This window comes from Canis lupus, chromosome 21 (assembly GCF_048164855.1).
Source record: "Canis lupus baileyi chromosome 21, mCanLup2.hap1, whole genome shotgun sequence".
NCBI lineage: Eukaryota > Metazoa > Chordata > Mammalia > Carnivora > Canidae > Canis > Canis lupus.
The window spans coordinates 16547210-16564021 of NC_132858.1; the positions used below are offsets into that span (position 1 = coordinate 16547210).

Here is a 16812-nt window from a genome sequence, read left to right on the forward strand (position 1 = left end):
TAGAGATCTTCTATTATAGGCTTTTTTCATCTTTGTCTTCTGCTGATGCACTTATATTTTATTTTGAGGGAGTGTTTTGGAGGAACTTCTGTGTTTATTAATTAAAAAATTATAATATTTGTCTTCCTCCCTTATTCAGTTTCTTTCTTTATCTTTTCTTTTTTATTCTGGACTTAGTTTTTTAGAGCAGTTGTAGGCTCATGGCAAAATTAAGAGATTTCCCAAATACCTCTTGTCCTCATGCATGCATTGACACATCATAGCTACCCATAGTCCGCCATTTACCTTAGGGTTCATTCCTGGTGTATATTCCATGAATCTGAAAACAATGTATAGACATGAATTCATTATTATAGTCTTATACAGAGTATTTTTAGTGCCTCCAAATTCCTCTGTGCTCGGCCTCTTCATCTTCCCTCTCCAAATCCCTGACAACCAGTGATCTTTCTACTGTGTGCAGAGTTTTGCCTTTTCCACAATATTATATTGTTGGAATAATCATGCAAGTAGTATTTCAATGGCCCTCTTTTACTCAGTAAAACACATATGTTTCCTTTTCATCTTTTCATGGCTTGGTAGCTTTTGTTTTTGGTTTGTTTGGGTTTTTTTTCACTGTGTAATCTTTCATTGTCTGGAGTACCACAGTTTATTTATCCAATCACCTACTGAATGACATCGGGTTGCTTCCAGATAAAATTCTGCTAATTACAAATAAAGCTGCTGTGAGCATCTGTGTGCAAGTTGCTGTGTGAACCTATTTATTCTTTGATTAAATACTAAGGAATGTGATCTCTGGCTCACATGATAAGAGCATGTTTATTTAGCTTTGTAATTTCTTCCTCCTTTCTGTTATTGGTCATACATTTCCATTATATAACCATATATAAGAATGTATATACAGAAGATACATACATAAGCATATATGACCGAATACATTGTTCCTATTATTCTCTCATTTAACTGCATTCTATTCTTGTTTGAATGTCTTCTGAGAAGTTGGATATGATTTTTATCTGTGTTCCTCCATAGGTGGATTGAGTTTTTCTCTAGCTTCTTTCAGAAGTTTTCTGTTTCTATTTTTTAATTTTTATTCTTGATTTTCTGTGGGTAGAAAAATTATATGCCAAAGAGTAATTTTTAGGGGATTTACCTTGCTTGGTGTCCTCTGAACTTTCCAGACCTGGATCTGTGGTTTGGTGACTGAAATTAATTTGAGGAAATCTTCAGTTATTATTGTTTCAAATATTTCTTCATTCCTTTACCACAATACACACACACACACACACACACACACACACACACATTGGATAAAGTACAACACAACAGAACATGCCTGTGACATTCACGTTCTCAAATGCCCACAGAGAGATTTTCTGTTGGATATTCTGTTTTGTTTTGCTTTTAAATCTCTGTTCTCTTTAATTTTCAGTTTTTGAAGTTTCTATTGATATATCCTCAAGTTCAGAGATTCTCCCCTCTGCTACATCAAGTACCCTAATAGGTCCATTAAAAGCATCAGTTGGTTACGGTGTTTTTGCCCTTCTAGTATTTCTTTTTGTTCTTTCTTAAGATTTTCATTTCTCTATTTAATATTGCTCATCTATGCTTCCATGAAGTCAACTTGATCTATTATAATCCTTACTATAATAATAATATTTGCTTTAAAATCCCAATCTGATATTTAACTCGAACATCCCAGCCAAGCCTGTGTGTCTTCAAAGAGGTTTAGTTTGAACTGTGTAGCCAGGCATGATGTTCTGGGCAAAAGGAACTGCTATAGATGGACCTTTAGTTACAATGTGTTTAGTTGCGGGAGTAGGGGACATGTTGTATAGTCTCAAGATTGGGTCTCAGTCTCTTAGTGAGCCTGTGCCACCAGACTGTGAACTTCACAATTGTTCCTTAGTCTTATTCTTTCCCCTGAGGTGGGTCTGGATGTCTAGAGTAAGCTGGAGTTGAGTATTTCTCTCCTCCTCATAACCTAGGCTCTTATAAATACCCCAGAAGGCTAGGCACTGGTTAACTAATTTCTCCTGAGGACAGGCTTTGGCATTATTTCTTTTTTAAAAAAAAAAGGTTTTATTTATTTATTCATGAGAGACAGAGAGAGAGAGAGAGAGGCAGAGACACAGGCAGAGGGAGAAGCAGGCTCCATGCAGGGAGCTCAACGTGGGACTCCATCCCGGGTCTCCAGGATCACACCCTCAGCTGAAGGTGGCACCAAACCGCTGAGCCACCCAGGCTGCCCAGCTTTGACATTATTTCCGAGTAGTTCTTTCTCTCTCCTCCTGTTGGAAGCATATGAGTGGTTTCTCCAATATTTACTGTGGGAACCCTAGTCACCTCCTGAAGGTCAATCTCACAATATTGAGGCAAGGGGAATCCTATGTCTGGATACCCCTGAAATTTTTAAGTCTCATTGTTGATCACACTCCACTTTCAGCAATCTGTCAGTTATAGTTCAGGTGTTCTTCTGTAGGCATTGGTTCCTAGGGTGTTTCTGCCCCTAGCTTCTGTGCAGGTAAGATTTGACTCCCTATATTTGCCTGTGTCTTCAATCTTGGAGGTTGCTGCTTGCCCTGTGCTTCCTTCTCTTTAAGGATCCAGGAAGAGTTACTGATTTTTTAGTGTGTTCAGCTTTTTTACTTGTTGATAAGACAGAGTGGTGTCTTCCAGGCTCCTAACCTACAGAACTAGAAACCAGAAGTCTCCAATTAGTAGACGATTTACTCAGATGTCTGGTAACATATGTTGTCTGTCCACGGCTATAAGAGGATCACTAAAAGGAATTCTTAATGTCATGTTACATCACTTTATTCAACTTTTTTTCCACCATTATCATAGAGATGTGCTGCACAACATCTAAAATATGCCCAACCCACTCCCTGCAACATCCCACTTTACCTTTTTTCTTAGTTTTACTTCTATCCTTGTTGTTTATAGTTCCCCAACATCATTTTTTTGCTTCTCCCCAACTTAGCCCTCAAAAGTATTTTTGAACAGATAAACACGTGAATGATTATCATTTTACTATCCCACAGTTCATTTGTTTATCTATAAAGTGGGAGATTATTCATGAGATCTATTATTTCTAATCCAACTGCTCATCAGAAGCATCTGGAGAATTCAGGAAAAATAAATTTTTGATCATCCTCCTTTGTCTACCAATGTTAAATTTCTGTATTCAGGTTTAAGGCCTGTGTGTGTGTGTGTGTGTGTGTGTGTGTGTAGGGATATAGATATACACATATTACCACATCATATAACTATGTCATCAATTAGTACTCAGGAATCACAATATTGTGTAACTTCTGGAGTTTTTCCAAGCTTTCAATGTCTATGCCTTCTATTCCATATACTTATGGCATCATACTTTTCTTATCTTTTGAATATACTCATTTCAATAAGCCCAAAGTTTATCTTTTATTCTTTGTATGTAGCACTTGATAACGTGAACAGAGTAAAACTATAATGAATGAAATGAAGTTGGATTACTCTAAATCCATGTGCTGTATCTTACAAAAAAATGTAGTGTAATTCTACATTTTAAAGTTTACCATGTATACTGATTTATTGCAACATAAATAAGTTATATTGCCAAGATGAGAGAACTAAGCCTCAAACAAGCTTAAATACTAACCCAGTATCAGACATATTATATAAAATAACATCTCATGTCAAAGAGTATTAAACATATATATTGTGTGTATTACATGTATTTTATATTACACATACATATATTACATGTATATTATATATTTATATATACATATATGATATGTATATATTATTATATATTAAATAGACATATAATACATATACATATATTATATATGTGTATATTATTGTCATATATTAAACATATAATATAATATATGTAATGTGTATGTAGTGCATACATATATGTATGTGTGCATGTTACATATATATTACATATACATATTATTACATATATATACTTAGTACTTTATTGAGGTATAACTGATGTAAAATGCTGTACCTATTTAATATACATCACTTGAAGCATTTAAGGATAAGTATACATCTATGAAAACATCACCACTATCAAGGCCATAAACATATCCTCACATCTCAAAGTTTCCTCTGCTCTCTTTGTTGCTCTCATTTTATAGTAAAAACATTAGCATAAGATTTACCCTCTTGGCAAATTTTAAGTATATGCCACAATGTTATTAATTATAGGCACTATTCCAACACTTACTTAACAAATAATTAAACATTGTATCCTTTGACTGTGACTTCTCCATTTCCTCCATTCTCCAGCCCCTGGAAGCCACCATTACACTCCCTGATTCTGAGTTTCACTATTTTAGATAGCTCATAGAAATGAGATTATACACTGTTGGTCCTTCTGTGTCTTACTTATTCACTTAGCAAACATCCTTCAGGTCCGTTCATGTTGCAAAGGTTGAATAATATTCTCTTGTGTGTGTATATATATATATAGTTACATATATATAGTTATATATAGTTATATATATATATATATATATATATATATATAACTTTTTCTCTATTATCTTTCCATAAATAGACATTTTAAGATTGTTTCCATATCTTGGGTATTGTGATTAATGTTGCAGTGAATGTGGAAGTGCTTCTCATGGATTTTGATTTCAGTTCCTTTGGATAAATCCCAAGAAGTGATTGCTAGATCATATGGTAGTTTTATTTTTAATTTTTTGAGGAATTTCCATGCTGTTTTCCATAATGGCTGTATCAATTTCCATTTCTATCAGCAGTGGGCAAGTTTCCCTTAATGGGGAACCACATCCCCATTTTTTTTCTTGACAGCCACCCTACCAGGTGGAAGGTGATATCCAATTGTAGTCTTGATTTGTATTTGGTAAAATATCTGTGCTAACTGAAGCAATTCAAAGATTCAGTGCTATCATTATCAAAATATAAAAATACCAACAGAAATAGAAAAAAAAACATTTCTAAAATTCATGAGGTACCAAAAAAGACCTCGAACATGCAAAGAAATTTTGGGCAAGAGGAACAACACTGGAGTCATCACCCTTCCTAGTTTCAAAATATATTACAAAGCTAAAGCAACTGAACTGTATGATATTGATATAAAAACAGACACATAAAACAATGCAGCAGAATGAAGAGCCCAGAATAAACCCACCCAAATACAGCCAATTGATCTTCAAGAAGAGTGTCAATACTACACAATGGGAAATGAATATCACTTCAACAATTGTGTTGGGAAACTGGATATTCACTTGCAAAAGAATAAAACCCAACCCTTGTCTTAGACCATGCACAAAAATAAAAATCCTTAAAAAAAAACATATGGGTGAAGAAGCTTCATGACATTGGACTTGGTAATGATTTCATTGATATGGCACCATAAATGCAGGCAAAAAAAAAAAAAAAAGCAAAATTAGATTAGTGAGAATACATCAAATTAAAAATCTACTCAACAACAAAAACAATCAACAGAGGGAAAAGGCAATTTACAGAATGGGGAAAAATATTTACACATTACTTGAACAGACATCTCCAGAAAAGACATACAAATGGCCAACAGACCAGTATAAAAAATACTGAACATCACTTATCATCAGGAAAATGCAAAACTAAAGCATTGTTATAAATTCGGTATGGGAGGACTCTATGTATTCAATAAATAATAATATGTAGTGAATTGTTCCAGAATCATTTTCTTTTTTATTAGTGAGAAAATCACCATGTAAGTATTTTGAATGAGAAGATAATTGGATCATATTCCCCTTGGGGCATCTCCTGTGGTTTCAACAACAGTCGTATTCGTGAATATAAGCGCTCTAAGTTAATCATATCTGTGATGCATCTAACTTTGACTTTGCTGTTGCACAGGTAAGAGAAAATTTCAGGTCATTTGCAGAATGTTTCAAAGGTGGGATCTAAAATATCAAGGTCAAACATGTTATAAATCCCCAATACTAAGCCCTTTATATTGTTACTATTGCACAGGTGAATAAATAAAACAAAGAAAATAGAAATTAATGAATTTATGTTTGTAGAGACAATTAAGAGTGCTCCAAATGGAGTCTTGCTTTCATTTTTTGATGGAAGACAGAGTAGTTTACAGCAAGAACAGTCAGGAAAATGTATCACTGGAGGCCAAGAAAGCCTTTGACCTATTCACTTATATTGGAGCATACATTTTGCTATGAGGAAAACAATTATCTTTTTATTTTGCTAGCTCTGTGAGGTCAAAGCCACTTTGAATTGTTGCTTTTTCATAATGTTTTTCTAGTCTTGGAGTTTAAACGTTATCTAAATATTTATCAAGAATCATATTTTGGGGTGCATTGATTGGCTCAGTCGTCTGAGCGTCTGCCTTAGGCTCAGGTCATGACTCCAGGGTCCCAGGATCAAGTCCTGCATTGGGGTCTTGGCTGTGCGGGGAGTCTGTTTCTCCCTCTGCTTTGTCTGTGTGTCTCTCATGAATAAATAAATAAAATATTAAAAAAGAATCATATTTTATTCCAGTAGAGGTGGCATGTGAGGTCAGTTAGAGTGAAGCCATGGTGTAACAGGAGATAGTGTAAAATAGTAAAAAGTGCATGCACTTGGAGTGGCACATGAGAGTGAATCTGGGCTCTAAGCCTGAAATAAAGTAATACACCAAAGTCTGTTTCTACCACAGGTGTTCAATACACAGCTGTTACTTTTCTTCTCTTTTGCAAACAGTGTTGCAATGTGGAGCCAAATATATTTGGAATTTTCTGCCCTCTAATTCAATTGTATTTTTTGAAGGTGGCTTTACCTTAATTTTAACAGTTGAAATTGTATTAAATTCTTCAAGAATCATAGTCATTTTCTGTCTATGAGTCCTTTCAATATATTCTGACATTTACTTATATTTAATATGAGTTTTATTTGGACATCTAGTCAAATTCCTGTTTCAAGAGAATCCAGCTAAAGTTCTTAACATTATAGTCTTCCCCTATCTTATTTGCCCAAGTAAACTTAAGCCCACTGTAATGTAACAAATGGATTCATGGTGATGTATGTATGTGTATTTTTGGTATAAGAAGATCCCACAATTCACAAAACTTCTTTACTCTCTAAAGAATAATACAGATTTAAAGAGTAAGAAAAAGTCATAATGAAAATAAGAGTCATTTGAATTAATCCTGAGAGAATAATGTTTTAGTGTGTATTAAAAATCACTAAAACAATATATCATATGTAGCTGAAGAATGAAATATTTGGTTCAGGGCTCTGGAAATGTTGATTTTTTAATGATTATTTAAAATAGTAATTTCATGACCCAATATTTGCTAATGATTTAAAAATAAGTACATCTGATTACAAACATTCAATTAAAAGACCATCTTAAATTTGCTGTATGTTTTATTTATTGCTTTATACATTTAATGAGTCTGCCTGCCTTTATTTATAAAGAAAGAAAGAAAGGAAGAAGAATATTATTTTGTCTGCTTCATCATTAAAATACTTTACTATTTTTCAGAAGAGGAGTAAACTTCAAAATGAAAACCTAACATCACACAGGTCTTTTATTCATGAACATGGCTATTGAATGCACACTTTCAGATTCTAAATCCTGTGTTGTCTTGAACAAGGCATATCACTGAACTGATGTCAAAAATTGCATTGTGGCTGATCTTCTTGCAACTCCCAGTCAGACTTAAATATATATATGTATATATATTTCATCATATTCATCAAAGTTCGCATTTCATTTCTTTTGAATGTAGCTTTTACTTCAGATACATAAACTCTTTTACCCCTTCTCTAAATAAACACTTGACTTAATAAATATTAAGGTCATATTGTTCCCTATGGCTTTTTAAAATAAGAATAAAAAACATATGAAGTTCGCCCTATCAAGTCACTAAGACATTTTAATTAAATTATACATTTAAAAGCATTTTTAAATATGAGTCATTCAAAATAATCATTTAATTGGATTACATAACTTGTGGGTTCTAATTTGTTTCATCTATATTTTTTATTTCTAATACATATGATTCAATCTAAAAACCTGCTTTCTTGATTATGAGTATTTTTTTGTTTTCTTTGCCTTTAATTTTTCCAGTAACTCTATTAAAATGTTTTCTGCTTATACTGACAATGTTTTGAGGCATTCCTAATTTTGTCTTTTTCACAAGGTTGTTGGGATGTTCCTTCTGCTTCCATCACTATTTCTAATCCAAATGGCTCTCTCTCTTACTGATGGGATCCATGTCAATGCATTGAAACAAGAGCTTGACTTAAATTATGGATTTAATAAAGCATACATTTTTATTTGCAGCAGATCATGTACTCTCAAGACTAACTTAAATTCAATGTGAGTAAAAAAAAAAAATTCAATGTGAGTGACTATATTAAAAAAAATTAAAAAAGAAAAACGAAAGAAAAAGAAAGAAAGAAGAAAGAAAGAAAGAAAGAAAGAAAGAAAGAAAGAAAGAAAGAAAGAAAGAAAGAAAGAAAGAAAGAAAGAAAGAAAATAATGGCTTCAATAAAACTTATCCTTTAACTTGTGAATATAATTGGCTAATTGAAACTCTGGATTCAAATGTTGGTCTGACTCCTGATTTCTTAACAATAGGATTATCCAGGAAAGAGTCCTATTTCTTTTTTCATTTTTTCCTATTTTTTTTGCTCTTGAATATTTTATGTCTTGGTGTAAGCATTATTCATTTTGTTGTTATATTTTAATTACTGTTTTTTTAATGAACAGCTTACTTGTAACTCTTAGTTAATAAGTGTATAGTTGTTATTTCACTAGTAATAAATAATACCTAGATTAAGAATAATATTAAAAACGTATTATATAGATTTTCAGAATAATTTTTTTCTTTTTCACCCATTTTTGAAGGAATCAAAAAGCATATAGAATTTAGATATCCAGAAGTAAAACCTATAACCATATATCCAGTCAAAAAAGAAATAATTTGAATGAAATATAAGTGGTCATATAATTGCTTAATTCAATCATGTCCTATTATCCTGAAAAAAAAAAATCTTAGTTTTGTCACATACACTCAAGATCTTATAGAGGTAGAAAATTTTTACAGCTTAGCTCACAAAATGTTACTGCTCTATAGAATCAACAAAATTTAGGAATGGCCAGGTGGCTCAGCAGTTGAGTATCAGACTTCAGCTCAGGGCTTAATCCTGAGGTCCAGGATCCAGTCCTGCATCTGGCTCCCTGCAGGGAGCCTGCTTCTCCCTCTGCCTGTGTCTCTGTCTCTCTTTGTGCCTCTTATAAATAAATAAATAAAATCTTAAAAAAAAAGAACCAATATAATTTAACATGTTCTATGTTTAACATAATTTTGAAGATTCAATCTTATTAACATATTTTGTCTTTCAATATTTGCCCCAATATTATATAATAAATATTAACATTCCCATTCTACAGGTGAATAGGTTATAACTGATTATTTTACACAATGACTGAAAGGTCTAGAATGCTGAGATTTTATTCCAATGTCTGTACACTGATACACTTTTTCGCATGTATAGATGTTGAAGGGAATTATTTTTTAGCCAATCATGTGGTGTTTTACTGTGACTTAATATGAAAACAGCTAATAAAATGCAGTGGCAAATTAGCCCATTGACCTGATTGTTTTAGAAATGAAAGGGATTAAGCCAGTGAGTGAACACCCATATCTTCCACTTGATTCTGCAGCAAGTAGTATGAACTTTTGATCATTTTGTCATTGTCTTCTGATCTACAACTGGGAAATTTTACATTGCCAAAAAATAAATATGAGGGCATACCATATGTTCCCTTCAGTTAAAATATAGAATCACAATATTGTTTATTCTTTTTCTAGTGAATAGATTATTTTATGAATATCTTCAAGTTTGTTCCCTGAAGTGTCAACATGAAAAATGTCACTGAAGTTACTACATTTGTACTAAAAGGCTTCACAGACAAACTTGAGCTACAGATCATCTTATTCTTCCTGTTTCTAACAATCTATGTCTTTACTCTGATGGGAAATTTAGGACTGGTTGCATTGGTCATTGGGGATTCCCGGCTCCACAACCCCATGTACTATTTTCTGAGTGTATTATCATCTGTGGATGCCTGCTATTCTTCAGTAATTACTCCAAATATGCTAGTAGATTTTATGTCAAAGAATAAAGTCATTTCATTCCTTGGATGTGCAGCACAGATGTTTCTCGCTGTTACTTTTGGGACCACAGAATGCTTTCTCTTGGCCGCCATGGCTTATGATCGCTATGTAGCAATCTACAACCCTCTCCTATATTCTGTGAGCATGTCGCCCAGAGTCTATGTGCCACTCATCATTGCTTCCTATGTTGGTGGCATTTTGCATGCTTCTGTACACACAGTGGCCACGTTCAGCCTATCCTTCTGTGCTTCAAATGAAATTAGACATGTCTTTTGTGACATCCCTCCACTACTTGCTATTTCTTGTTCTGACACCCACACAAACCAGCTACTGCTCTTCTATTTTGCGGGATCTATTGAGATAACTACTATACTGGTAGTCCTGATCTCCTATGGTTTCATTGTCTTGGTAATTCTGAGGATGCATTCTGCTGAAGGCAGACGAAAAATCTTTTCTACATGTGGCTCTCACTTAACTGGAGTGTCAATCTTTCATGGTACAGTTCTCTTCATGTATGTGAGACCAAGTTCCAGCTATGCCCTGGACCATGACATGATAGTGTCAATATTTTACACGATTGTGATTCCCATGCTGAATCCTATCATCTATAGTTTGAGGAACAAAGATGTAAAAGATGCAATGCAGAAAGTGTTTAGGAAAAATTGATTTGTCAACAAAGTATATTTTCACCGTAAAAATTAAATTAAAAAATGAGTGATGCTTTCTCTACATTTCAATATCAGGAAGATATGATGAAAATGTTTTGTTTAAGCTTATTAATGTATTCTTGCTTTCCTTGGATTTTTTTTTCTCCCTAGGTATTTTAAAATAAAGATCATAGTCAATCCTCTGCTCATACTATTTTCATATGCAGAAAATGTATATTATTCATTTTCTTTTTAAATGTTCCTGATGATATATGTATATACACATACACATATATATGTATGTGTACACACATATATGTTTGTAGAAGCTATACTGATGGGTATAACACAAATGCACACATGGGCATGTATGTATGTAACCTTTACTTTGCAATGTTGTATACTATTTTCTTCCATCTCTGTATTACCTGAATGTATAAACTATAATATCTGCAATTATAAATAACACTATATCTGACTAGCTTGATCAACTATCACCTAATTGGTAGCAAAGCCACATCTCACATAATTCCAGCCCACTTTCCATGGAGTCACTGGTTCAGATTCTAGTTCAAAGAACTCTGCTCCATCATTAGATCCATGCATTGGCAACAGTCTAGTCCCAGACTATGATTCAGGGATCACAGGCAGTATGTTCAAATCCCTGTAGTTACTAACACACTATTTGTGATGATGTGTTTCTCCCCTTTGTGTTATTTTTTTACAGAGCATGGGCAATAAAATGCTTTAATTTTGGGATGCCTGGGTGACTTGGGGGTTGAGTGTCTGCCTTTGGGTCAGGGTGTGCCCTGAGTCCTGTGATCGAGTCCCACATCAGGCTCCCTGCATGGAGTCTGCTTCTCCCTCTGCCTATGTCTTATGAATAAATAAAATCTTTATAAAAAAAGAAATTTATCACTTTTGAAAAAATGCTTTAATTTCTCAAGAAAACAAAGACTAAGCATTAGCATTTATTGAGATCAGATCACGCTTACATTCAAGAATGACAAAAAGAAGTACAATTTGGAAAGTAAGGCAAAACTGTCTGGCACACTTGGCTCTTCCCAGAACTAAGTCCAATTATTCCTATGGGATCCTTGAAGGCTTGGCCCAGTTCAGCTTTTAGTTCTGTTTTCCTTTGACCTTCACTCTCTGATGCCCTTGCAGATTCAACCACTCCTCAGTGCCCAGGACCAAGAATCAAGGTACAAAAGAGAGTCCCTTCTGTTGTATGCTTTGCCCTCTTTCCAGTAGATATTATTGCCATTGCAAAGATATGTCTCCTTCAAGGATAATTTTAGGTTGTGATGTTCTCTCTTCTTTCACTTTTATATATTAATCTTTAATTATTGTTTTGTTAAAACTATTTTCTTAAGGGAGTGTCTGTATTCTTTAATTCCAACAAAGCATTCTCCTTAGAATTAGAGTCCAGCCTAGGGGCACCTGGATTTCTCAGTAGGTTAAGCCTCTGCCTTTGGCTCAATTCATGATCCCAGGGTGTTAGGATGGAGCCCCATGTCAGGTATCCTGCTCAGCAGGGAGTCTGTTTCTCCCTTTCCCTCTGCTCCTCCCCCCTACATATTCATTCTCTCTCTCTCTCTCTCTCTCTCTCTCTTTCTCAAATAAATAAATAAAATATTTTTTAAAAAGTTGAAAGAATTAGAGTCCAGCCTAAAGATATTTCTCTAGAGTGGATTAGTATTTCTCTAAAGGACTAAATAACAACTCACCAGTTGGTATACAGAACATTTCTTATCACCATATATTCCCACCATGATATCCCTGCATTTATTTTCTCCTGTTTACAAGGTTCTTTCCATTGCTATTCACATGGTTCCTTTCTTCAAGCACAAAATTAAAATATGGTCACTGATAAGCATTATCCTTGCATATCTAAACCATGCAAATGAAGAGTGACCATGTGTGTGTTTATGATTCAGCATTAAAGAGATCTTTAAATGCAACTCATAATTACTAAAAATAGATACATTTTATGCTTTAAAATTGTGAAGGTCTGGGGATGCCTGGGTGGCTCGGTGATTAAGTGGCTGCCTTCGGCCCAGGGCGTGATCCTAGAGAACTGGGATCGAGTCCCACATCGGGCTCCCTGCATGGAGACTCCTTCTCTCTCTGCCTATGTCTCTGCCTCTCTCTCTCTCTGTATCTCTCTTGAATAAATAAATATAATATTTAAAAAAAAATAAAATTGTGAAGGTCTGAATGAAAAAAATAATCACAAATATAGTAAAAAAATAATAATAAACTCAAGAAAATAAAAGTAATTATGCATCTAGTTCAAATAATAAATAATAGACTAAAATTCCATAGAATTATGAACAAAGAATACACACAGACAATTCACAAGAAAAGAAAGTTCTTTAGACCAATCCATATACATTACCTTAATAGCGATTAGGGAAATGTGAATGTAAAATGATGTAAAACACTTTCGCACACTCATACCACTGACAGACATTGAAAAGTCTGGGACTATCAAATGATATCTTCTTATGAGAAGATAAAGGAAACATTTGCAGTCTGCCTGTAGGAATATGTCTGTGTGCCCTGCCTACAAACACCCTGAAAGGTGAAAGTTTGGATCCACAAATGGTCCTATTCTGTCTTAGAATTTTATTTGCTTGACCAAAGTATGTTTTTATACAGCACACGCAGAACTTAGGAAATGGAAAATATATCTTGTGCAATAAATATAAGCTTTAAGTAAGAGATTAAACTGTAAAATTAAGTACCAATAGCAATGGAAAGTGTAAAACTATTTTTTTTTAAATTACAATGTTATGGGGATGCTGAACAGATGAAAAATTTCAGAGTTGATGAAGGAATGGAAGTACTGTTAACTGACCAGGGTAAAGACTATCATCAGCCACATGACAGACAAGTGACAACTTACAGAGGAAGTAACAACAGAAGCTGCCTGTGGATACTTGGACTCTAGTAAGAACCGCAAGGATTTCAATTCATTTTCACGGGTAACATAACATAAAGTGTATAAAAATCTTTGGTATTTCCTTTTAATGACCCACAATTTTTCTGTTACTTCAAAAATTATAGAATCTAGAATGTGCCACATCCTTGTTAGATAGTAGGAACACCAAGATGAAAAAGGAACAATGTGTCCTGCTCTAAAGTAGTGAATATTCTAGAGAATGATATGCAAGTCGTCGATGCTTTTTATCAAAGTTAAAATCACATTAAAGATAAGTGACAGAGCTGAAGACAAAACCTCATGTTTTATTTCAGGATTTTAAAATGAATATTATATCCACTTATTTACTTCTTCACTATTCATTCTAACAGTCAGTAAATCAGCAAATGTCTTTTAAACATCTACTCTTTCCTCAGTATTATTTTAGAAACTATTAATACAAAACAAAACTATTTAGACATACTCTTTTCACCTACAAAGCTTACAGATTAGAAAATTCCACACAATTATTTATATTTATATTCCCCAAATGAATGAGACCATATAATGTTTGTCCTTCTCCAATTGACTTATTTCACTCAGCATAATACCCTCCAGTTCCATCCACGTTGAAGCAAATGGTAGGTATTTGTTATTTCTAATGGCTGAGTAATATTCCATTGTATAAATAATAGTGAAAGGGAATAGAAAGGAAGGGAGAAGAAATGAGTAGGAAATATCAGAAAGGGAGACAGAACATGAAGACTCCTAACTCTGGGAAATGAACTAGAGGTGGTAGAAGGGGAGGAGGGAGGGGGGTGGGGGTGAATGGGTGACGGGCACTGAGGGGGGCACTTGATGGGATGAGCACTGGGTGTTATTCTGTATGTTGGCAAATTGAACTCCAATAAAAAATAAATTTATTATTAAAAAAAGAATGCAAAATACATCGATAATTTTATATTGTTTATGTATGGATACGATATTTGGGACATATTGAGCTTAATAAAATACATTATCAAAATTAAAAAAAAAAAAAGAAAATTCCACACAAAAAAATCTCCCATTCTGTAAAAGACCCTGAGCTTAAGAAGCCACACAGCTGAGTGTTACCTGGGTGGCTCAGTTGGTTAAGTAGAAGAAATATGTGGGAAATATCAGAAAGGGAGACAGAACATAAAGACTCCTAACTCTGGGAAACGAACTAGGGTGGTGGAAGGGGAGGAGGGCGGGGGGTGGGGGTGAATGGGTGACGGGCACTGATGGGGGCACTTGACGGGATGAGCACTGGGTGTTATTCTGTATGTTGGCAAATTGAACACCAATAAAAAATAAATTTACTATTAAAAAAAAGAATGCAAAATACATCTATAATTTTATATTGTTTATGTATGGATATGATATTTGGGACATATTGAGCTTAATAAAATACATTATCAAAATTAAAAAAAAGAAAATTCCACACAAAAAATGAAATAAAATGTTATCAGTTTAATTATAATATGTATACATGTGTAAGAAAAGATCACAAGATTATATGAAAAATTCATTTTCCATCAAACAATTTTAATTAAAAACCAGGAAATGACCAGGAATATGATGGTAACTTCAGAATTTCAGTAAAACAATTGATAGTATATTCACAGTGATGCGCATTTTATGTTTATGGGATATATCATCTCTATCTTATGCAGATACACCAGGGCTTGTTCTTGACATGAGAATAGAAGCTTTGCATTCAGTTCTATTCCCGATATTCACAGTAAAGGGGAACATTAGGGCTAGAATCCCCAGCTTCCCAAATGTTGGATTTTCTCCACCCCAGGGCCAGCAGCCACATTTCTGAAAAGATTACAGGGGACAATTCAAAACAAACAAAGAGTGGAATAATTGCCCATGATTGCTACTTAGTAAAATAATCTAAGTACATCCCTAGGCTATATAATATTTTCACTCTGTAGGTATAATTCTTGTATGGAGACTTCATTAATTGGTCTTTCTTTCCCTGGAGAATCAAAACTTTATCTGGGAATTTCTGTTTTCCTGTGTAGGGACCGGATCCATAAACAAGTTTACTTCAGTGTTGGGCCTTCAGGGATTTCAGACACTTGTAAATCTCTTCAGTGTGCAGAACCTTTGCAATGGGTCTCAGCAGATCTCTGGGTCAGGTAGGTTCACCCCAACAGTTTACTTAGTACTCATCCTGGATGTGAAGACCAAGTATCTTGGGAGCTTTATGGATTCAAGTCAGACTCAGGACTGTAATGATATCTGCTCTATTCACTTTTCCTGATGGCTAACTGGAAGGGAAGGGAAATGACTCCAACAATGGTGCCCAGAATCCCTGCTGATAAAGACAACAGCATGGGTATCTCTGCAGAATAACAAAGAGTCATTATGAGGATTCTATTTTTCATTAGGATAAGAGGAATGTTTCTGCCTTAGAGCTTGTACAATTGATGTTTTAGAAGGCACTCTACACCAGACAGGAAGCTTCTTATATGTCTTTGAAATAGATTTCTTCTCCAAGAAAGACCTACTAAATTGCTTAATATCAAGAAAAATGTTTCTCTCCTTCTGGTTGTTCACATTGCCAAGGTGATGAATCTAACAAGGAAAGGTTCCATGGTGTCAACCAGAAGGCTTTCAGTTGCTGGTGGACACTGCCAGGTCATGTCAAGATGCAGTTTATCTCAAACACAACTCAGGTTTAAATAAGTTTAAGACAAAATTATACAATTAGAGACCAATGGAACATCTCTTAAAATCATTTCAGAAGATTACTTATAAATATTTTCAATATTATTTCTCAGCCAAAATGTAATATGAATGCTTAACATTAGGTGTATTATTTATTTATTTATTTTTATTTTAGAGAGATAGAGAGAAGGAGTGGGAGGAGCAGAGAGAGAGAATATCAATCAGACTCTGCACTAAGCAAGGAGTCCCACTCAGGGCTGGATCTCAGGAACGTGAGATCAAGACCTGAGTTGAAACCAAGAGTTGAATGCTTAACCAATGGCACCACCCTGGCACCTCAACATTATGTACATCTTTAAAGTTCTTTTACTGACATTTTGTTTTGATAGATTCATAAAATATT

The 16812-nt window shown here is 34.2% G+C and overlaps 1 protein-coding gene across 1 annotated transcript; it reads left to right on the forward strand.

Annotated features, from left to right (window-relative positions):
* The first annotated feature begins 9881 nt into the window (after positions 1–9881).
* Positions 9882–10802, forward strand: LOC140613406 (olfactory receptor 5T2). Its single transcript, XM_072791934.1, has one exon. It carries the CDS (start codon positions 9882–9884, stop codon positions 10800–10802), a length of 921 nt encoding a protein of 306 aa, XP_072648035.1.
* Positions 10803–16812: the final 6010 nt, after the last annotated feature.

Bases quoted from the DNA above. Each gene is read 5' to 3' on its own strand.
- LOC140613406 (XM_072791934.1), top strand. From the start codon at position 9,882: ATGAAAAATGTCACTGAAGTTACTACATTTGTACTAAAAGGCTTCACA.